The sequence below is a fragment of the Pseudorasbora parva genome, chromosome 7 (assembly GCF_024679245.1).
Source record: "Pseudorasbora parva isolate DD20220531a chromosome 7, ASM2467924v1, whole genome shotgun sequence".
Classification (NCBI taxonomy): Eukaryota; Metazoa; Chordata; class Actinopteri; order Cypriniformes; family Gobionidae; genus Pseudorasbora; species Pseudorasbora parva.
The window spans coordinates 23,409,196-23,433,260 of NC_090178.1; the positions used below are offsets into that span (position 1 = coordinate 23,409,196).

At 38.1% G+C, this 24,065-nt stretch overlaps 2 protein-coding genes across 3 annotated transcripts; one reads left to right on the forward strand and one right to left on the reverse strand.

The window, feature by feature from the left end:
* Positions 1 to 1,189: 1,189 nt before the first annotated feature.
* On the reverse strand, positions 1,190 to 13,405 carry klhl38b (kelch-like family member 38b). Of its 2 annotated transcripts, none has more exons than XM_067448687.1 (4): positions 13,220 to 13,405; positions 3,753 to 5,106; positions 3,559 to 3,664; positions 1,190 to 2,487 (listed from the first exon to the last, which is right to left on the reverse strand). In XM_067448687.1, the coding sequence occupies exons 2-4, from the start codon at positions 4,920 to 4,922 to the stop codon at positions 2,198 to 2,200; spliced, it is 1,566 nt and encodes a 521-aa protein (XP_067304788.1). In that variant the 5' UTR covers positions 4,923 to 5,106; positions 13,220 to 13,405; the 3' UTR covers positions 1,190 to 2,197. The 2 variants fall into 2 exon arrangements, with proteins under 2 accessions (XP_067304788.1, XP_067304787.1); XM_067448686.1 differs by lacking the exon at positions 13,220 to 13,405 and adding an exon at positions 5,778 to 6,371.
* A 4,682-nt stretch (positions 13,406 to 18,087) lies between these two features.
* lratd2b (LRAT domain containing 2b) lies at positions 18,088 to 19,669 on the forward strand. Its single transcript, XM_067448688.1, has one exon. The coding sequence runs from the start codon at positions 18,547 to 18,549 to the stop codon at positions 19,357 to 19,359; it is 813 nt and encodes a 270-aa protein (XP_067304789.1). The 5' UTR covers positions 18,088 to 18,546; the 3' UTR covers positions 19,360 to 19,669.
* Positions 19,670 to 24,065: the final 4,396 nt, after the last annotated feature.

A 24,065-nucleotide genomic window follows, 5' to 3' on the forward strand; every position in this document is an offset into this window, starting at 1 on the left:
TTTATTTCAATGAACTTAAATTTTAAGGCAACCAGGTAACTTATTTATAATTTTTTTTACAGTGTAGAGGGAGCTATTTTCACATGTTTTAAACCTGTCCATTTGGGTTGGGATCACACTCACAGCGCTCTGCTCGGGCAGCTGCCGGCATTTATGTAAACTGCAGAGTGGCCGGTGAGTATTTAAACTTTTCAAATTAATTCTTATGAAAGTTAAGCTTCCAAAAGCATGAACTGAAAGTGCGCCAGACTGAACACGCACTGTGAATGTATGCTGCTTACCTCAGCTCTCTTGATCGTAATCTGAGTCGGACTCTTGTTGCTTCCTGCTTGTGTGCTGTGTGACAGTCGATCAGCTCTCTCACATTATATTGGAAAGACAAGTTCAGTTTTTAATTGTAGTGTTTGTTCTCTGACTGAGCTGATTTCATGAAAATGAACAAACAAACTAGTGAGCAGTAGCTATGAGAGTGGCCTCGTAAGGCAGCGAAGCAAGTGCATTCTGGGAGTTGTTGTCTTTCATTAACCTGACAAGCCAGACCCACATAAAGATGTTTGGTCTGGAAACTCACCATTGACAGGGCTCAATCCGAGGGGAGGGATAAACGGTTGTCTTTCAAACTCCCTCTGAACGGCGTGCAGAATTCTGAATTGGATAGCGCTACAACCAACCAGAGCAACGAAGGTGAAGCAGAGCTAGTTGAAAGATTAAACTTTCGCGGTATCCGGTCGGCAAAACTCAGAACACATCTTCCCTTCTTAAGAATGACTTCAGTGCCGTTCTTTGATCTTTTCTCAGAGAAGCTTAACTCCAAGTCTTAGTTGCGGTCAAAGCTGATTCGAAAGACCGCTGTTCGCCAGCTTCTGTGTTTACTAGGAGCACGCAAGCGCAACTCTGCCGTCATTGTGTTAAGCCCCGCACACCGACTCTATACATGGTGTGATTGGCCCAACCAGACTTTGGCGTTTACAGCTCAGAAGTGTATTGAGAGTTGCTAGACGGCACTCGCGGCAAATTAGATTTGCTGCCGCTAGGGTGCGTCTAGATTTCTAGGCTAGTTTTTCATCCCCATGAGACAAAAATACATTTTCTGTCTTTTCTCAGTCTAGAAGGCACCAAATTCAAAAATAATTTCACATTCCTACTACATTAATGACCCAGTTTATATACAAAGCTTAATGCTAAATCACTGAAGTAACCCTTTAATTTCAAATCAGATATTACATAAAGGATCAAATGAACAGTACAACAAATACATAATACAGAACATTTTTGACAGGGATACATTTTTTTACTCAACCATTAAAGGGACAATTCACCAAAAATATAATTTAATATAATTCCAAACATTCTGTATGAGTTTCTTTCTTCTGTGGAAAAAAAGAAAGAGGAAAAATGTCTGTGTTTTATTACTATCCGTAGTTTTTCTTTTATAATATTTTCGTATGTGGTCTGCAGAGGAGCGGGTTTAGAATGACATGAGGCTGAGTAAATGATAACAGGATTTTTAATTAAATTATTTTATCTATCCTTTTAAATGTTATATAGCTAGATTATGCCAACTTACAAATAAAACACAAAATAGCAAAGAAGCATTATTCATGTTTATGATGCATGTAATGGTAAAATCATTTTGTATGTATAATTGTTACACTCACTTAACTTTTAAAAGGATTTAAAATATCTGAAAAACAAAACATGAATAAATAATCAATTTACAAAACGAAGGAATGCGTTTAAATAAAAGTACACATGTAAACTAACAATATGAAACTATTCAGTGTCAAGTGCAAATTAATACAGGATAGAATTTAAAACTTTTCTGTTTCAAAGGCAATGTTCATTCTGTAGTAAACACTAATATTATTTAATTGTTCATTAAACAAGGTGATCTTAAAGACACTTGAAAATCAAGCAGAAAAAGTATGATACTTCCATCTGCTACATGACCGGAGCTTAATTTGAAATAGCTTCCAACTATTTGGCTATTTTAGTCATTTTAGTGACTTTTAATAGTTATTTAATTAATAACCTCACACACATGCAAAAGGCAACACGTGCAAACACAGACAGAGCTTCGAAAAATGTGTGCATCTCATTGCTTTGCTGTCTTAATATGCGCTCCGGTCTGAGTATGGTTGGAGACAGACATACAGCCTGCATTATGTGACTAAGCTTCATTATCACAATAACACATTCATGTAGGCAAAAACTTATCAGAGAGATAGACCAGATTTACTGAGCCATGGTCAAATAGCTTGAATGGCAAAGTTCCCATCGACATCCATGAGTCTGTCTTTGGATCGTAGGAGTCAAAGTCGTCTGAGTCTTCCACACTCTCTTGACTGTTGATGAAGCGGCCCCCTGTGACATAGATCTTGTCATTCACAACAGCAGCAGAGTGATGCATCTTCCTGGCCTTCATATTTTCGCATTTCTCAAACTTGTTGGTTTTAACATCATATGCTACCATTCTTCTGGTATAGCCTGTAAAAAAAGAAGAAGAAAAAAAGTCATATAGTCATAAAGTATTCATAATTATATACAAAAAAAATACAAAATAATTTTCCCTTCAAAAACCTCTTAAAGGGTTACTTCAGCGATTAGCATATGGCTTTGTATCAGTAGAAACCCTGGAGTATATTCAAATAATTGTGCTTTCCCCCCTCATATCCCCGAGACAAGAGATGTATGTATTTTATTTCTGGAAAAATTCCTCCTATGATGCAAATTGATGATATTTGCATCATAGGAGGAATGTTTGCCCAAAGGCTAAAGACTACAGCCAGCAGAGGAAGCCATTTCCGCATGTTTTGAACCTGCGCATGGGGGATGGGAGATTACACTCAGCTCCAGGCACTCATTTAAACGGAGCTATGGTGAGCAATGTAAGTCTTTTAACTTCTCAAATTAATTTCTATGAAAGTTAAGCTTGCAAAGGCATGAAATGAAACGCGCCAGACTGACCTCGCGTTGTGAATGTATGCCGCGAGTGTAGTCGCGATTACCTCAGCTCTCATCACGTGAGCTCAGCTCATTTATCTCACTCCTGCAGTTAGTGCTCAGTGCTGTGATACTCGCGCGGTGACTCACTCATTATATTGAACAGACACGTTCAGTTTTTAATTGTAATGTCTTCTTCAACTCAGTCACAGTAAACAAGTTGGTGGCTTTGGGAGTGGCCTCACTGGGCAGCGAAGCATTCTGGGAATTGTAGTCTTTCATCCTCATGAGACAAAAATACATTTTCTGTTTTTTCTCAGTCTAGAAAACACCAAATTCAAAAATAATTTCACATTTCTACTTCATTGATGACCCAGTTTAAATACAGGTTCATCTTCCCAGCGCTGAAGTACCCCTTTAATTAATCCAAAATTGTATGGTAGTGATGTATATGAAATGGCTTCTCGAACAAGAAAAAATATAGGGCAGGGCTCGGTCAATAATGGAGTGGATTGATCTTCAATAATCTGCAAAAATGTTTTGCATGGTGACTTCAAGACTAACTTGCAGGAAAATTATATTCAAAATGCTACTAAAAACAAAAATGTTCCTTACCGCCTACAATGTAGATTTTGTCATTGATCAATACAGCTGGTGCACAGACATTCTTCACTGTCCTGGTTTCCATCCTATACCACATATTCCTTCCTATGTGGTACACCTATCCAGACAAACATCTTTAACCACTGCAAAATCACCGAAATTTGTTCTCTATTCAGTTAAACCCCCAAAAGCCTGAAATATCAAACCTGGATCATTCGAACAGGTTTCTGCATGGCGTCTTCGCCTCCGAACACGTAAATTCTCTGGTCATGTGCAGCTACAGCTGGGTGCAGAACTGCAGTGGGCATGGGGGCCATGGCCTGCCATTGGTTGAACATGGTGTCGTACCGCTCTACCTCATTGGACAGCTGTCCGTCAGCTGTCAGTCCGCCCAGAACGAAAATGAAATGCAGGTACGTGGAGCTCTGATGGGCGTATCGAGGTGTCAGCATGGGTTCCCCTATTCTCCACTGGTTTGTTTTCAGAGAAAGTGTGTACACGATGTTGCTTATTGTGCACTGCCCTCCTGCGCCCATGGTTAAGCCCCCGAGCACATAAAGGATGCTGTGCATGCAGACATAAGAGGGCCGGTAAAGGCGCAGTGGGATTTTTGCGAGACACTGCCAACAGCGAGTCTGTTCATCATAGAGCAGCGCCTCACGAGATGTCCGCTCGCCATTCTTACGGCCTCCCACTACAACAAGCGCCTCCTTGCAGTTTCGCCGCCGTGGCACAGCCCAAAGGGGCTTAAGATCACCAGGGCAATGAGTGCCGACAGAAAAAAGAAGGCGACGAACAGATTCGATCATTTCTATGCATAAAGAAGATGACTGGACTAGAGGGTCATTGGCGATAAACTGGAAAAGATAGGAGGGATGGACATGTCTCAGCCTCACGCGTTGGAACAAGTCATGGATAGTGCCACGTCTGGAGAACGGGTCGTGGTGGATCCAGGCTAGAAGAGTCTCAAATACTTGCTCCTCCTCAACGCACAGTTTGTCATCCTCCAAGTAGCTCACCAATTCCGGTAGTGAGAGCTCGCAGAAGTCCTCAGAGACCACCACATCGGAGAAGCTCTTCACAGCCAGTTCTCTTGCTTTTTCCTGCAAGCTAGAGCAATGCAGGATTTCAGAGAGCCGGATCATGCTCAGACAGTTGTCTGGACTGAGCTGGGTCTGCAGGAATGTTGAGCAGGCCTCAAAAAGCCTTCCGTACTGAAGCATAGAGGCGGCTTGCATCAGAGGGAGAACCAGCTCCATGGTGATGCTGACGGACCCTGTGTAAACATACTCTACTATATCCGTAAGGATTTCATAAGGAACACCTTGGAGGTCTATCCGAGGCTTCTGGGTCTCCAGGAAGCAGCTGCAGAACATAGCGTGGAAGTAGGGGCTGCTGGACACGAGAACATTGCGGTGACATGGAATCTCTTTGCCCTCAGAGCAAAGAACAACATCAGTGAGAATTTGGTCCTTCCTCAAGGTGTTCAGCTCCAGGAGAATGGTTGAGATCAGGTCTTTGTCTTTAAAATGCAGGACTTCTGATATTGGAACATCTAAACTGTGAAAAAAGACAAAAACAATTAGAATCATTATTTTCTTTAATTAGGATATTGGTTACCACAATGACAAAATACACTTTTTCTTGTTGTGCACATAAAGACCCTAATGGCAGCAGTTCAGGTGGATTTCCTATAACCTATTTATTTTTAAAATGTAGGGATTTTGAATATGAAGTGGTATTATATTTGAATATGTATGCATCTTTTAGCTTTTATACAATACTTACACACATTTATTACAGTATGTGTGTAAATTTATACATTGTAAAACACACACACACGCACACACAGTATTAGAAATATACAATGAAATGCTTTAACATGAGTGTGAAGTTGTATCTGTGAAAAAGTTCAGCACTAATATTATTCATATCATATATTATTCAGTATAATTTTAAGAAACCTTGAGATTGGCAGAGAATTCCCCATCATCATACTTTATAGCTAGACAACACTTAATTAATTATACTTAATTAACAATTCTGCAAGTTCATCATCACACATCTACATTAATCTTTCAAGACCAGAGCAGTGCAGTTTGCCTGAGAAGTGAGAACTGACAAACAAACCAAAATGCCATTCATTTATCGACCAACTACACAGGTGCTACTGTGTCTGCATTCAAAGCATCTGCTTGGAGACCTGATGTGTCAGCCATATCTTGCCTTACCTTGTCTCAGCTGATTTGAAGCACATTTTAGCTGGTCCTGTAAATATCTATGTACCATCAAAACTCAAGCAGAGCTCAAACTCGTCCCTCTGTTTTCAAAAACAGATCACTTCTGAATCAGAGTTGTGAAACTTGTTCAGTTTCTTTGGCAGGTGGATGTTTATAGAGACTGGGGCGACCGCGGCATGTTATTTGTTGTTCAGAAATCCTTCGAGAGGCCTCGGTGTACATTCCAGTCTCCCTAAAAATAGAAATCTCTCTTCTCTGTCAGAACTGGAGCTAGTCCCGATAACACCTCCTCGTGGTACGCCCTCAGCCCCTCTGTTTTTCCATAACACAAGTTTGTTCACCGTCATAGCGTGTCTGAATTGCTTCATGCTCCTCAACGTGTGTATGTTTACCGAGGCTGTAAACAACACCGCTGGTGCCCGAAAGCTATTCTAAGAGTTTTCTGTGTATTTGACCCCCGTTTCTAACTAATCCTTCCGCCAGCATTGTGTTACTACAGCAGTCACTAAACACTGGGATGATGAAGGCTCAGAATGAGGAGGCATAACAGCTGATTTTTTTGAAGCCAAACACACGCAGGTATAAATTAGACAGCGCTGTGTGACTGGGTTATTGTTTGAACAGTCTTCGGAATTAAGTGTCATGCACTGCATGAAGTTGCATAAGCATAATTAACTGTTTAAATGTTCAGTAATGTAGGTACAAAAACTAAACAATTAAAACTATTTATTTTTAAATTGTACTTATTAAATAGTTTAAACATTTTGATTTACAATTTTAACAATAAGATCCTTTGCATGAACTACTGAGGGCCTTCAGAAAAAAAAGCCTTCAGAGATAAACAGCACCATCTAGTGTTAGTTCCCTGTAATGGGAATGGGACATCTTGTGACCCGAGGAGAAGGGTATTCCTGCACAACCGGAGGCTGCAGTTTCAGGACCCCAGTTCTAAGACCCCAGTTCTAGGACCCTAGTTTTTTGTGACAGCACCACCTACCGAATTGAATCACCAAAACACTCATTTAAGATGGACGATGGACACTGATCAGACTGTAAGTACTGATATTCAATCAAGTTTTATTTTATAACGTTTAAACGAAAAACAAAATGTACTAAAGTGAGCTGCTAACTATGAATTAAGAATAAATTCACACGAATTAAGAATTTGTGTGCTAGTTTTATTAGTTACTATGATGTTCTTGATCGTGGCGTGGCCATGATTTATTAAATCCTTTTTGATTTTTAATGACTATAATACATCTAGCCACCACACTATTAAACTTAAAAAGATGATAAATGCATATTGATGTAAGGGTGTGTGATTTACCTGTAGCTTACTGTATTAGTGGGGAAACTTCCTGAATAATCATTGTTTTACCATAGTTAAGAATAAAATATTCTTACATAACTGCTCTGACTGCCTGGTTGCACTACAATATCAGCCTGTCTAAATGATGCATAATGTTTGACAAGTTCAACCTTTTATACTTTGGCTACGTTCTTATAGTCTGTACTTTTGCTGCGAAGGATTAAAAAGATTAAAATGAATCATTTAATTAAAAAAATAATAATAATTCTGTATGAATCTTGCACAATTTTTTTTTTTATTATCCTTGGAGCTGGACTGAAAAGACTGGGCATAATATTGCAGTGATTAATAAATGCATATTTAGCTACTTCAAACAAATACTATTATATTCCATTCTGCATATCATGTAGATTTCATAATGTAACCGAGATGGCAATCGCTTTTGACATGTAGCCTATGTTACCTTTTTTTTTTTTTTGCTTTTAGGGATTGCCACGCCATCACTGTGAAAATGACTGCAGGATTGTCATGTTAATTTTAGAGTCTCAGTGTTTTATTTTTGTTTTTTTTATTTTTTATTTTATATAAGTATATGCTTATATAGTATCTGTCAATGTCACACATCTTTCAGATGGACATGGCTTTCATTAGAAAGTGGTGGTGTCTTCTTTTGATGGAGCGCTTCCAAATAGAAGGGTATTATAACAATATATATTTGTATTTTCAACACTTGCTGGTTTTTATAAATTGTGCAGTATTTTATTGAATGTATGTTATCATCTACAGTTCATTTTGTGTCATGGCTTATTTATCAAAACTACCATGTTCACCAGATTAGTATAATGACTTTCAGTCATCATCCATTTAGCTAAGTAAGAAATGTTTACAATAGTTGCCTCACACTGTATGCAGCTTCAACTGTATAGTACAATGGTCTCAATTGGTGGGTATTGCACTTATATACTACAAATTTGGAGTTTGGAATTAGACATGAGTAACATTAATATTCTGTTTGCCTTTCTCTCTCTACAACTCCAACAGTGCACAAGTGTTAAATCAAAGATATATGTTGTTATTGCAAAACTGACATAAATATATATTCTTCAAACATTCTTGAGTCTTGTCTTGCCTCTGTACAATCTTTAAAATATCTGACTGTAATTTAGTGACTGCATATACTGATTCCATCATTATTTTACCTGATAATGAACTAATTAGTTAAAGTTAAGGAGGTTAATCAATATACAGTATAATTCAAGAAACTAAGATTTTTAAGGTACTCAACTTTTTTTTAAAGATTGATATACATTTTAAAATTTTATTTTGTGTAAATTAATGTGCTTAAATTTAAAATTGTGACTCAAAGCAGGTATTACACACTTTGTAATTAACCTCTGATGCATTTTGAATTAAAAAAATCACATAAAATATACTCCTGAGATTAAATATCTTTATACTATGTAGGCTACTAACTAAACCACATGGGTCATAGAACTGAGGTCCTGAAACTGCAGCACACCGCTATATCATCCAGTTCTGTAGGTGGTGCTGTCACAAAAAACGAGGGTCCTAGAATTGCGGTCCTGAAACTGGGGTCCTGAAACTGCAGCCTCCGGTTGTGCAGGAATATACTACTGGACCCGAGAGGCATTACGCAATAGTTGCACCTGTGCTGTCATCTGTTTCACATGCTGTAAGCTAAAATGTTCCACAACATCAAACAAATATGTTCTCATGTACCTTGTTATGTTGTTAATACAAATAACAGTCTTCCTTTGATCAAACAGAAAAAAAATCTAAACAGATTTCATATCAAGAATTAATTTACTTTAAACAATCTTTAAAAATAATCTAACAATATAAAGATATATTGATTATGCATGGTGCTTTTTAATTAACATTAAAGGAACACTCCATTGTTTTTAGAAATAGGGCTTATTCAACTTCTTTCCTACATTTATATGGGCAAATGCATTTTTGTCTCAGTGCATGCATTGTTTTAGTTTGGCAGGGTCGCCGCTAGCTTAGCTTAGCATAATGAATGGAATCCTATGTTGCCAGCTAGCATTTCCCAAGTAAAAGTGATCCAAAAAAAAAAACTTATTGTGGCCTGCGTTCACAACGAGCGATGCAGATTAGGCGATTTCCGATGTAGATATTGACTTGGGACTATATTATGGGAAGGCACAGGTGAAGCACTGCTACTTGGGTGCAGAGATATCACGCAGCAGATTGCGATCGCTCAACGGAGGACGTGAGGATGAGAACCGTGATATCTCTGCGCCCAAATGGCAGTGCTTCGCCTGTATTCTTCCCTATATCTAAATGCAGTACGGTGACGTGTTCCTTTAAGAAACACAGAACAAAACTTGCTACAGTGTCTGAATGAAATAAAGATGATTTTAAAAAATATGATCTGAAATTTAATTTAATAGTTCTACAATAAAACTTTAAATTCATTAAATTCAAAAATTAAATTCATGGGGCATAGCAAATCCAATGCAAGAATTGATCAAAAACCCTGAACGTAGCCTAAGTCATTTTGGTTCACCTGCCAAATACAATATAATGTATTATATGGTATGATTCTGTTGGTATTATTTCACTGGCTACCCTATATAAAATGATGGAAAACTAGAATGTCAGGTTAAGAAATTCATGGTAATCACATTTCAGCTCCTCCCTACCCATTGTCGGGCTAGAAATGTATGGTTTGAGTAATCCCTTTGAACTTCTGCACAAACACCCTTTGAAAAGATGGCAGGCAATGTGCCTATGAAGTTCTGTTACTGAGAATATGCAACTTAAATTCTCCAGAGCTACCCTTTATGAAAAGAACTGTCTCTTGGTAGCAATCTTGATATGTAACCTGTCGGGAGAACTGATAGCCCTCCTAAAGCCTGCGGATACTTGACATATCTTGCGAGGTACACAGCAGTGCTCAGATCAGCTCTGCATACAAAGTCTGTTGTGCATTTGGTAATTATCTCATGCTAAGCACTCAATTCCAACGTGCCTGTGCCTCAGGGAGAGCATCCTCTCTGATTAACCCTGCTTATCACTGCATGAGTAAATGAAGGGTAAATAACAGTCACACCAAGAGATGGAGGGTTATGACCTCTATAGACATTTTCCAAAAACTTCTGTCATTTGTATTCCTCAATAGTATTATATAAATATATGAATTATATTGTTTTACTATAAAATAGTATATATATATATATATATATATAAATATATATATATATATATATATATATATATATATATATATATATATATATATATATATAAAGAATTCAATTATATGAAATATTTTAATATTTTTTAAATAATATAATTCATTATTTTATAAATTTTTATATACATTTATATCTATTTTTTCTCTTCATCTATAATATTCAATAATATTCTTATAATCAACACATAAAAGGGCTGCATTTTGTATATTACTCCTGCATGTTCTATGAACACAAGCCTTTGTACATTAAAATAATTGACATCAACCAAAACAGTGCCTATAAAATGTCTTTGTTTGCCATGCATTATGAGACGAGCGAAAATAGTCGTAATAGAAAGAAGCACAGTTTTTAGATATATTAAGGCACTATATCTGATGCATTTTGAAGAGCACTTTCATCTTTTGGTTCCCTTTATGGACTCCTCTATGATCCTCCTCAAATGCTACAACAGACAATACAAAAACAGACCACCATAAAACAGGAGCCTCTTTCTACAGCACAAAAGAATTATATTTGTGAACTATATTAGCATTTTTTTGTTTAACATTTATTTTTGTGATTCATGCAACGAGTGCTTGCATGTTGCTCTACAATATTATATTAGTTGGGGCCACTGATAAGAGTTGCAATGCAAAATGCAATATGTCCATTAGGAATTGCAGACTGACCTCTAAAAGATCAGCATGACAGTGATATATTACATAGTTTGCTTCGCTCATGCAGAAATTTAAGGGAACATAACAAATAGTGAGATAGCAAATTGGGTCATGTGTCAGATCTGAATGACCTAGTTCTTCCGGCCTTTTTTCTGATATGTCCTGGAGAGAAATGTTCCACTTTCAGAGTGGCGGCAAAAGTTCTGATCACCATCAACACATAGCAAATACTAAAGCTTACTCTTTGAAGTTAAGAGCAAACAAACCGGCTGTCATGTAATCAGCAGTCTGGTATGGGAATTTTATAGTGTTAAAAAAGAAAGAAAGAGAGAATATCTAAGAAAACCTTTGTGAAATGAAACACTGGAACGTTAACAAAATCATATTGTCTGAATCAAGGTTTTCAACCTGTTGATGCTAAGAATCCTCAAACAATGATCTTTGCGAGAGATCTCTTCATCACGACACCTGTTAGTGGGTGGGATATATTAGGCAGCGAGTTGAAAATTTTGTCCTCAAAGTTAATGTATTAGAAGCAGGAAAAATGGGCGAGAGTAAGGATTTGAGAGAGTTTGACAAGGGCCAAAATGTGATGGCTAGACGACTGGGTCAGAGCATCTCCAAAACTGCAGCTCTTGTGGGATGTTCCCGGTCTAATGGTGGTCCGGTAGTTCAAACAAACAGTTTGTTGTGTATGGGGCTGCATATAGCTGCAGACCAGTCAGGTGGGCTGACCCCTGTCCACCGTTGAAAGTGTCAACAGTGGGCACGTGAGCATCAGAACTGGACCACTGAGCATTGGAAGAAGGTGGCCTGGTCTGATAAATCATGTTTTCTTTTACATCACACAGACTTTTACATCAACTCTTGTAGGATGTCCCCGGTTTGCAGTGGTCGGTATCTATCAAAAGTGGTCCAAGGAAGGAACAGTGGTGAACGAAGGCTGGCCCCATGTGGTCCGATCAAACAGATGAGCTACTGTAGCTCAAATTGCTCAAAAAGTTAATGCTAGTTCTGTTAGAAATGTGTCAGAATACATAGCAGTTTATTGTGAATGGGGCTGCATAGCCACAGACCAGTTAGGGTGCCAATGCTGACCCATCCACTGCCGAAAGCGTCAACAGTGGGCACGTGAGCATCAGAAATGGAAGAAGGTGGTCTGGTCTGATGTATCACATTTTCTTTTCCAAAACGTGGATGGCTGGGTGCGTGTGTGTCACTTACTTGGGAACACATGCACTATGCGAAGGCAGCAAGCCGGCAGAGGCAGTGTGATGCTTTGGTTGATGTTCTGCTGGGAAACCTTGGGTCCTGCCATCAATGTGGAGGTTGTTGCAGACCTTGTACACCCTTTTATGGAAACAGTATCCTGGTGGTGGTGGCCTCTTACTGCAGGATAATGCGTCCTGCCACAAAGCGAAAATGGTTCAGGAATGGTTTGAGGTGCACGAGTTTGAGGTGTTAACTGGCCTCCAAATTCCCCAGTTCTCAATCTAATCGAGCATCTGTGGGATGTGCTAAACAAACAAGTCCGATCCACAGAGCCCCCACCTCGCAACTTACAGGACTTAAAGAATCTGCTGCTAACATCTTGGTGCCAGATACCACAGCACACCTCCAGGGGTCTAGTGGAGTCCATGTCTCAACAGGTCAGGGCTGTTTTCAAAGCAAAAGGGGACCAACAAAAAATTAGGAAGTTGGTCATTAATGGTATGCTTGATTGGATATACATATAGGTATTCTCTGTAAAAGTTCACTCGAATATATTAAATGCCCACATTCAAAAGTTTATTTATGTATTAAGTTTATATGCACACATTTACATCTCTCAAATATTCTTCAGAGCCCAATTTGAAAGCCTATGGTCTACTCTACAGGAACACTATTTTAAGCCTGCTGGCATATTACTTTATAAAGAGCTATTTGGTTAAAATGTCATATTCCTCTAGAGGTCAGTGCAGCTCAAATGATACTTATGAACTTACTGGGGGGAGTGTATGACTCATATTAGTCATCACATTGTGATTAGAACAAAAACATGTTTCACTGCACTCAATATTAGTGATCTAAAATTTTATAATGTGCTTGCCTTTTTATTTTTTAAGCTAACCCGCAGTATATAGGACAACACACAGCTCAAATTATTAAAGAAAAACACATTTTCCGCATAATTGTGGGACAATTGAACAGCTGATAACAGAGTTGCATTCAGTAACATTAACAAACCTTTGTAAATTTCACCTCAACCTTTTTGTCACCTGACATTCTTCTCTGCCCTCTTTTTATTTCTCTCCCTGCAGCCAGTCCAGGCGTTTGGTAGGCTTCATCGGCATGACACAATCAGACACACGCCATGCACCTTCAGCAATAATACACCTTTGATGGCGTGCAGTTGCCTTTGGAATCCTAGAGAGAGAAAGAGGGGTCTTAAGGGGCTTACTATTAGCTGCTTAAAATTCTTCTGATGTAACCAGTGCATAGCCACTGGAAAAAAAAACATACAGATGCATTCCCACTAGTGTGGCACTTTCACCCTATTTTGTTTACTCTTGGTGGTGTTGTGTTCCAGACATCTTTTTTTAACAGTTGAGGAAACTAAATAATGAGTTCTTTCACAGTGCGAGTCAGTGTGAAGGCAATGCTAGTTATCTTTATATCCTCAGCGGTGGCAGACAGCTTCATATGGTATCACAGGCATACTGACACAACTTGCCTTGGCATTCAAAATGGTCAGGGTACAGGCTCTTTTGAGTAAAGGAAACTTAAAAAAAATCTTTGTAGACTTCGAACACTCAGAGGAATTCCCGTGGTTGTGCTGGACCAATACTTAAATGTCAGGTTGTTGAAGTTCCTCTGTTTACTCGCCAGGATAGAGATGAGGGGTGTGTACATCTTTGTAACACAATGCTTCAGGAAAAATATGTCACTTTGAAGACTGTTTGCTGAATCATAAAGCAGAAACATTTGTATATGCAATTAACATTAAAGGCATGTTAACATAACATGCCACTTTTTGGCACATGCAGTAATCATTAAGCACAATATGCTAATGAGATGTAATATTAATGCTTAAATATTAGGAGAGCAGGTATATTTGGTTTGAAGAGACTGTTAGGACGCAGTAGATTTTTTTTTTTTTTTTTTTGATGTGGCACTGGGAGATGGATGCCTGGCTTGTAACTGGTGATATGCCTCAAGGCAACAGCCAGATATCCCTGCACTGGAGTGAGCAAATACACAGCAGACTCATTTGCCAGCTGTTATGTTAGGTAATTAAGAGCTGAGGCACGCTTCTGGTCATCAGAAGACCCAGTACTAGGGGTGATGGACTGACAGCCAGAGGCTAGCTGTTTGGCAATCCACAGGACAACACACTGCAGTGTTTTACAGACCCTCCTGCACCAGACTGGATACCACAAGCTGAAGTGACTCCTGGAAGATGCAATGATACCTCTGAAGATGATGCCACTATATTTAATGTGAAGGATACTTACAATACTGGACTTTATTCAGGGTATAGACGCCATTATATAATTTTTCCAAAATGCAAACAAGGCTGTTAGAAATAGATGTACAATACAATTAATTCAACTGGTTGTACTGCCTTAATTTCTTAATGTAATGTTTTTAATATGTGACTCTGGACCACAAAACCATTCATAAGTCGCACAGTTACATTTGTAGCAATAGCCAACAATACATTGTATTTTGTTTTTAATGTCTAAATCCACAATAACATAATATATAATTACTATTTTGTTTATGCATGTCCACTAAAAGTAGTGATCAAAAAGCTGTTGGTTACAGTACCTCTTCACAAAAAAGTAACACAAACGCATCTGAAATTGAATACTTCCCTATGTCCGAATACTTCCTAAAAGTATGCACTCTTTTTGTGAAGAAAAAGTACATACTTTTAAATATGTAGAAGAGTAGAGACAAGCTTTGGGACATATTTTTACATCATTAAATTGCAATCTGCCACTGTAAACTGGTCTCTCAATTATCTTGTCACAGTTAAAATCCTCCACATTTAAATTTAATTTCCTACCGTATTGAAGAGAAAAAGAAGTAGCATGTTGTTATGCCAGACATGGGTCTTTCATATAGAGAACTCTTCTCATGTGTTTGCATAATCATGCATTTAAAAATGAATGGCTTAATGGATCTTTATAAAAGTCCACATCGTTGTTGCAGATGACATATAACATGGATAACATTAAATACATATTTATCAGGTTAAATGTCGATTAGCGTGATAAAATTAAAATAACCCCTTTATCTAAACCTCTCTATTTCCATCACACACATCCAGCATGTTTGTAAGCGCAATGGGTTGTGGGCAAAATTAGCCGTTACAGTTAAAATAGTATACAATAGCATACTTTTTAACAACTGCAAGGTATATTAAAAGTACTCAGACAACACAATTTCAAACGCAGTTATCTACAACAGACATGACAAGATGCCTACGCTTTGTCCAGTGTCGATAGCCTCAAGCTCTTGTGGCGCAACATGACATCCGGTATAGACTCTTAAGTGTAGTGTAACTCTTGAAATTATTAACGTTGGGGACACATTTACCATTGTAGCACAAAGTTTTACTGGCAAAATCCATTTATTTCAATAGAGTGGTGCAGGTATGACATCACATTGTAGGCCAAAACATGGAAATTAGTTAGCAATTTAGCACTTCCGGTTCCATCATTTCGAAGTTTTTTTTTTTTTTAATTGGGATTTTGTTTAAAGGGGTGATGAATTGAGAAATCAACTTTCCCTTGAGCTTTTGATATATAAAAGGTTATGGTGATATAAGAATATCCTGTAAGTTTCAAAGCTGAAAATGTCCTTGTTAGTCAAAGAAAGGCTTTTATAGACACCAGGCCCAGAAAACAATCGTGTTCACATCGTGACGTCAAACGACTGATGAAACACCGCCTCTACAGAATATTAAGCACATGTAATTCAGTAGCCCCGGCCACTGACTCATGGAGGTGATCGGCTCGCGCTAGCCAACAGCAATAAACATGCCGAAGAATATAGCAAGATATTGCGCTATTCCTGGTTGTTGAAGAAGACAGTCGCTGCATAAGCTTCCTTCGGATCGTAATATTAGGAATGTGTGTTTGAACTTTATTTTTAATGAAGTTCCAGCTCACGTTGGGATGATATGTTGTTCACTTAATTTCACAGCAGAATTGTTTGTAAACCAATCTCAGGTCGATGCTGGATTTGCAGACATTCGATATTAAAACACAATGCTATTTCTTCTATATTGGATCCAACAGGAGGAATGGTGCAACACACTTATGTGAGTAAAACGTGTTTTTTATATGTAATAGTATTGCATTGTTATAGATCATTTTGATTAAGTGTACGTGTCTAAACTTTAGCAAGCTGGACTCAGACATGTATGGGCCAGGACTCGCAAAGCCCGTGTGTGTGTGTGCGCGGTTCACGCTTATATTGACTGATCGTGCTGGCTATGTAATACAAAAATAATAGTCCAATCAATCAATGGGTGGATGAGAAATAAATCATTGTGTTTGTTTGATAAAGACGTATTTGAATCATTCCAGTTGCCGCTTTCAAAACAACCCCTCCCTCATGTGAACTGGACTAAAATGGCATAGATACGACAGGAGCTGAAGCTCATTAAATATGCTAATCTTTTCCAATCCTAGCCGTGGACATTTACGTCCAAGTCTCCATGTGTGCTACACCCATCAAAACCCAGCGTTTTGGAGAGAGCCTCAAAATCATTGTAGAAAATAGCCTATTAATTATTAGTTAGGATGTTTTTGAATGTAAAAACCACATGAACGTCATTAGTTGACCTCAGACAACAGTATAAAAAAAATAAACAAGCCATTTCATGACACCTTTAAATGGCTGAAATAAAGTTTGTGGTGAACACAAACTCAGTCAAGACACTTTCACGTTTTATTATACAACATAAAATACAACTCAAACTAACTGACTAACTAACCAACCCAAATGTTCTGGGGAAAATGTTTTTAGATAAACACTGAAAGAGTTTTCGGAAGCTAGTGATGATAATGTTGAATTTGTGTGACCGTGGTTTGGTTCATTTTTAGCTATAGCTTTTTACTTCTGGTGACTGCAATTAGGTTTCAGCATTCATAAATGCTGTACATCCATGATAATTGATGGACAAAACGTACAAGTATCCTAAACTTTTGTTGCTCACAGAGCTTGTTTTCAGCGATAATCCAAAAGCATATATGGGAAAATCTACCGGGATTTTCTCGAGGGAATCAATCCAATGCTAACTGCCGGTTAGCCTCCAAAGTGACATCATACCTGCACCGCTCTATAGGAATCCACACAATCTAGAAATTTTGTATGAGGGGGGAAAATTAGGTTGGTCAGATTTGTTGCACACCAATTTTTTGAAGGTGTTCCAACCTTAAATATCCAAATCTAATAACATTTTTTCAAGTATTTTAATTAGTTACAAATAATAATAATAATATAGATTTAAAAATCTATTTTGTGTTATATTACCTTGGCAGTTAACAAAAACCAAATTAACACTGCTGCATATAGTGACATCAAATTTCACACCATTCTTTCTTCTGCTGCAATTGTGTCTCTATTTCCCCTCTTTTGGAAAGTAGTGTAAATGCTATCCTGATTTTTTCTTTTGCTATTGGAGCAAATAGAAATACAAATATTTGCTGTTGTCCAACTTTTCACCCCTATAGAAGTTTATAAAAACTTCCTCTTCCGAGTTGCACCCGTCTCTTTGTATAATTATAAGTAGACTAATAATAATTATAGAACTGGTCTGTAGTATATCTAGTACTCTGTAGTCTTGTGTCATCATGATATCTAAAAATGTCAACATGTTTGAGTTTAAAGTTCAGATAGGATAGCATGTCACAGACGCTAATTCTGTAAAAACCTGTTTTACTCTTATAATCTCTACATTGATTATAAAATATAAACATCTTTTACAAAAGGTAATATTTCACCTGTAGACTCTCAGCGAGTTCAGTTCATTGAAAAGCATGCTTCCAGTCTAAATGTGCGCTGTTTCTTTAACTGACCGTGCCTTGAGTAAACATTACCGTGCTCGCTACTATTTTACACAGAGCGCTGCTACTGCCTCTGCCAGAACTTCAAAGAGCCGTGGCCATCATCCATTACTGGAAAGAGAGGAAATAAGTCAACAAAACAACAATTCTTTACACAAGACGTTAACCGCATGACTTCCCGTGGCTTCACCTCAGTGTCAGACGGGCTTCTGTCTGGGCTCACACCAGGAAGTGGCCAGGTGAGACGCACCTGTTCGGAACGCTGACTGAAACGGAACAATATCTAACAGCTTGCAAACACTTAGGACAACTGTATGATATGCCACAACGCACATCACGTAATTACTCCAAAGAGCTATACTCGCTGATAAAAAAGAAGACATGGACTTAGAGCTGAACTGGGCTCCAAAGCCGGATTACGTGTTGCGTTTTTGAAATCCCGACCTATACAGGTGGGACGCGAAATTGTTCACACGAGTTTCGGACATTGTTATGGGGAATCAAGTGGAGAAGCTTACCCATTTGAATTACAATGAATTACCCACGACTGACCCTAATGGATTCGACCCAGAGGACGACACTCCACGGATCGGCGTGTCTTATATTTTCTCCACGGATGACGACGAGCAAGAGGATAACATCGATGAGACAGAAAAGGACGATGTCAAACATTACGACTGCCGCAATGAATTAGAATGCGCGGTATATTATCGCGACGAGTGTATATACGAAAGGAATAGCAGGTTCGGCGAAGTGGGAACGCTGTCGTGCGAGAACTTGCCGAAAAAGTGCGACCCCGGTGACCTGGTGGAGTTTGTGGCTATCGGTCAGTACCCGCACTGGGCGGTTTGTGTTGACGACCAACAGGTAGTTCATTTGCATAGAAACGAGATTAAATGTGACTTTCTTCTTGACGCAAGTCAAGGTAAAAGGGGCAGAATTGTGAACGACCTGTATAAGTTCCGCGCGCTGAGCCCGGATGTTGTGGTGCAGAATGCCATGGAGCAAGTGGGGATGAAAGAGCGAAATATTTGCTGGAAGAACTCGGAATGCTTCGCTGCCTGGTGCAGGTTTGGCAAACGCGAATTTAAAATAGGAGGGGAGATTCGAATTGGAAAGCAGCCGTACAAGATGAAACTGCAGCTGTCTGAGAAGAAAAGTCACGTTTTGGACTTTCAAAGTTTAGAGGATTTGATCATAGAAAAGAGGAGAAACGACCAAATGGGAAGGGAAGCCGTCATACAAGAACTGGAGAATCATTTAAATGGCACAGAAGACTCTGAGAATGATTATAATTGTAACTGATGGATCAAATAGGGAGGTTCTCTATGGACAAACATCCTCAACATGGAGGATTTGGGCTTTATTTGTAATCACTCCAAGCACAGCAGCAGTGTTGCAATTTCGTCTGTGTGTCAAGAGAGTTTTCTGTCAGCAGCACTTTTATAAATTGCTTGTTAGCAATGATAATCCTGGTGTCTTTGTATTAAGGACATGATCATTTCCTCCGTATTCAAATTTAAGGGAACGTTTTATGAAAGCCTTTCTATTTCACCTTATAATCTCATTGTATTGATTTGATGCATATTATTTCAATAAAGTATTTTTTACTTAAGCACGGTTTTGTTCTTCAACATGATTGTGATAGCCTATTATCAATATTGTTCTGTGAATTAGCTTCAGTTGCCTCATTAAGTACATATAAACCTATATATTTTTGTTAATATTAAAGCATATTATTAATTCATACACACAGCAGTTATTTTCATTTTATATATATTATATTATATATATATATATTCCAGCATTCAGTTCAGATTAACTCAATTATATTCCATTTGATGGATATAACTTTTTTCAGTCGCGGGGAGCTTTTTCTGTCCAGAGCTGATTCCTGATTCCATTATATATATATATTTCATGAGCATCCAAGCATTTAATGATGAAAAACACCCCAAAGGGAAAAAGTAAACATTCATTTATGAATATGATTAAAATTGTAATCAAGAGTTTAAAACGTTAAAGGAAGGATTTCCGAAGATATATTTTGTGTTTTCATTGGGATTTTCATTATATTTTACTTATATGTTTACCAAAACAAAAATTCACACAGGTTTAGAACAACTTGAGGGTGAGTAAATGATGACATACTTGTCATGTTTGGGTGAACTATCCTTTTATATTTTGGGTAAGCAACTAATAATTCTTACTCTCTTCTCTGACTTATGTTCATGGTGCCTTTATTCGCCTTTTGTGTTGTTTTTGTTGTGCCCATTAGGAATTTAATATAAATCTGTTCAATAAGGAAAAAATGGACATATAATAGAGAAATATGTGGTCTCTTAGTTTCTGATGTTTTTGTTTTGTGATACCAGACTTGAGATCCCCCCCTTAATGCGCTCTTAAGATAAGATGTTCAGATGCTCAGAAAAGATAACCGCTACTTTTTGAAGTGTTTCAAACTAGTCTTAATTAGATTTAAGTCTCAATTTAAACTAATTTATTTTCCAATCTAATATTGATTACACTCAGATGTAAGCGTAAAATTGTGTTTTAAGCCAACGTTAATCAAACGTTTTAAGACAATGTTAATCAAATAACGGTTCTGCTTTAGACAAATAATTAAGCTGCAAATAATTAATCTTATCAGTACTCGTGTTATTCATTTGGCTCAATATTCCTGTAAATGTGTGTGATGCTCCACAGGTCACACAAAAGAGACCCAACTATAAAATAACTATTTTAAAAGAGTCTTTGCCGCTACAGTGATTGACATTCATCTCCAAATCCTCAGAGAATAGCCACATAAAGCTGTCCTCTCCTTTACCACGCAGTACATCAAACACAGTATTGGGACACACTGCTGTCTTTGCAATGATTTTATGGACTATCACAGAAACACTTAAACAATATATAAACAAACTGCCCTTCTTGTTCAACAGGGTGAGATTGTCTGTACAAGGATGTCAAATGACAAGTACTGATTACCCCTTCAGATTAAGCTGACATTACTTCAGATAAATTATGGTTTTGACATCATAGTACTATTAATATTATATTATATTTAGTTGCGTATTCATTTACTGGTCAGAAAGAGCCTATATCCTTTCTCTGTTATAATGTGTTATCTTTCTAATCCCTTCTCTTTGCCAGGGCTTGTTGGGTTAGTCAGACTGTGGCTCTGACTCTCATACCCCTCTCACCTCCATGGAAACGTTAAGACTGTTTACACTAGAAGGTCTGGTGATAGTAAAACATGTCTGAATTCCAGAGAGAGAAAATGAGAGCAATCCATTTACTCAAACTGCTGCCCCTCTTCTAAACTGCTATAGCAAGAGGCAAGCAAGATATATATATATATATATATATATATATATATATATATATATATATATATATATATATATATATATATATATATATATATATATATATATATATATATAATATATTATACTATACTACTAACTATATATCATTTATCATATAATAATATAATTTCTGTATAAATTAGTATTGTGAAGGACATGTAAAACAAATATACCTACCTCTTTACTCCATTCCATCCATAATTATTTATATTCTATAGCACACCTATACATACAGATGTGTATAATTTGAGTATATTATATATATAATAAATATACAGTGGGTACTGAAAGTATTCAGACCCCCTTTAATTTTTTTTACTCTTTGTTTTATTGCAGCCATTTGCAGATTTATAAAAAAAAAAACCTGAAATATCACATGGTCCTAAGTATTCAGACGCTTTGCTGTGGCACTTATATTTAACTCAGGTGCTACCCATTTCTTCTGATCATCTTCTGATCATCCAAAGGAACTGCCTGAAGAGCTCAGAGACAGAATTGTGGCAAGGCACAGATCTGGCCAAGGATACAGTTTTTTTGTTGTTGCTACACTTAAGGTTCCTAAGAGCATATAGTAGCCTCCATAATCCTTAAATGGAAGACGTTTGGGATGACCAGAACCCTTCTTAGAGCTGGCCGTCCAGGCAAACTGAGCTATCGGGGGAGAAGAGCCTTAGTGAGAGAGGTAAAGAAGAACCCAAAGATCACCGTGGCTGAGCTCCAGAGATGTAGTCGGAAGACTGGAGAAAGTTGTAGAAAGTCAACCATCACTGCAGCCTTCCACCAGTCGGGGCTTTATGGCAGAGTGGGCACGACGGAAGCTTCTCTTCAGTGCAAGACACATGAAAGTTTGCTAAAAAAAAACAAACACCTGAAGGACTCCAAGATGGTGAGAAATAAGATTCTCGGGTCTGATGAGACCAAGATTTAACTTTTTGGCCTTAATTCTAAACGTTATTTGTGGAGAAAAATATCACCTGTCCAATACAATCCCAACAGTGAAGCATGGTGGTGGCAGCATCATGTTGTGGGGGTGTTTTTCAGCTGTAGGAACAGGACGACTGATTGCAATCAAGGGAAAGATGAATGCGATCAAGTACAGGGATATCCTGGATGTAAACCTTCTCCAGAGAGCCCTCAGACTGGGCCGAAGATTCACCTTCCAACAAGACAATGACCCTAAGCACACAGCTAAAATAAAGAAGGAGTGGCTTCACAACAACTCTGTGACTGTTCTTATATAGAGATATAGCCCAGCCAGAGCCCTGACTTAAACCCAATTAAGGATATTTGGAGAGACCTGAAAATGGCTGTCCACCACTGTTTACCATCCAACCTGACAGAACTGGAGAGGATCTGCAAGGAGGAATGGCAGAGGATCCCCAAATCCAGGTGTGAAAAACTTGTTGCATATTTCCCAAAAATACTAATGGCTGTATTAGATCAAAAGGGTGCTTCTACTAAATACTGAGCAAAGGGTCTGAATACTTAAGACCATGTGGTATAAAATTAAGGTGACGTAAATTACACCGATCTCTTCATCATGGCGCCTGTTAGTGGGTGGGATATATTTGGCAGCAATTGAACATTTTGTCCTGAAAGTTGATGTGTTGGAAGCAGGAAAAATGGGCAAACATAAGGATTTAAGGGAGTTTGGCAAGGGCCAAATTATGTTGGCAAGACGACTGGGTCATCTCCAAAACTGCAGCTCTTGTGGGATGTTCCCGGTCTGTAGTGGTCAGTAGCTATTAAAAGTGGTCCAAGAGTGGTCAAGGAACAGTGGTGAACTGGTCACAGGGTCATGGGCGGGCCAAGGCTCAGCAAAGGCTGGTCCGTGTTGTCCGATAAAACAGACGAGCTACTGTAGCTCAAATTGCTCAAGAAGTCAATGCTGGTTCTGATAGTAAGGTGTCAAAATACACAGTGCATTGCAGTTTGTTGTGTATGAGGCTGCATATATCTGCAGACCAGGGTGCCAATGCTGACCCCTGTCCACTGCTGAAAGTGTCAACAGTGGGCGTATGAGCATCAGAACTGGACCACTGAGCAATGGAAGAAGGTGACCTGGTCTGATGAATCATGTTTTTTTTTTTACATCACATGGATGGCCCGGTGCGTGTGCATCACTTAGCAGGGGAACACATGGCACCAGGATGCACAATGGGAAGAAGGCAAGCTGGCCGGAGGTAGTGTGATGCTTTGGGCAATGTTCTGCTGTGAGACATTGGGTCCTGCCATCCATGTGGATGTTACTTTGACACGTACACATATTTTGTATCTATTTTACTATGTGCTCTGTTTTTGTCTCTGAAAGCTTCTTCTATCTCCAAAACAAATTCATTGTGTAAATTCACTGGACAATTAATGTCTTTCCGATTCTGGTATATTTTTTATAATATAATGGATAATTTAACAACAGCTATAAAAATGATCTTCACAGCTCCAGTGTTAAGATCTCCTCTCAAATGAGATAACGAGAGATACTTAAAACCAGATAACTCAGTTACAATTATTTACAGCTCTTTGATTTGATAGCTGTGAATTCTCTTGATACTGATCCAGTTTTAATTTGCTGCTCATTCTCTGAAGTTCAAATGGATAATGTGAATGGAAATTGCTGCATAGAATATAAAGATCCATTTC

Bases quoted from the DNA above. Each gene is read 5' to 3' on its own strand.
- klhl38b (XM_067448686.1), bottom strand. From the start codon at position 5,803: ATGTGCTTCAAATCAGCTGAGACAAG. The intron at 5,107-5,777 runs GTAAGGCAAGAT...CTTTTTTCACAG, and splicing joins TTCAAATCAGCTGAGACAAG to TTTAGATGTTCCAATATCAG. The intron at 3,665-3,752 runs GTTTGATATTTC...TTGTCTGGATAG, and splicing joins AACCTGTTCGAATGATCCAG to GTGTACCACATAGGAAGGAA.
- lratd2b (XM_067448688.1), top strand. From the start codon at position 18,547: ATGGGGAATCAAGTGGAGAAGCTTACCCATTTGAATTACAATGAATTA.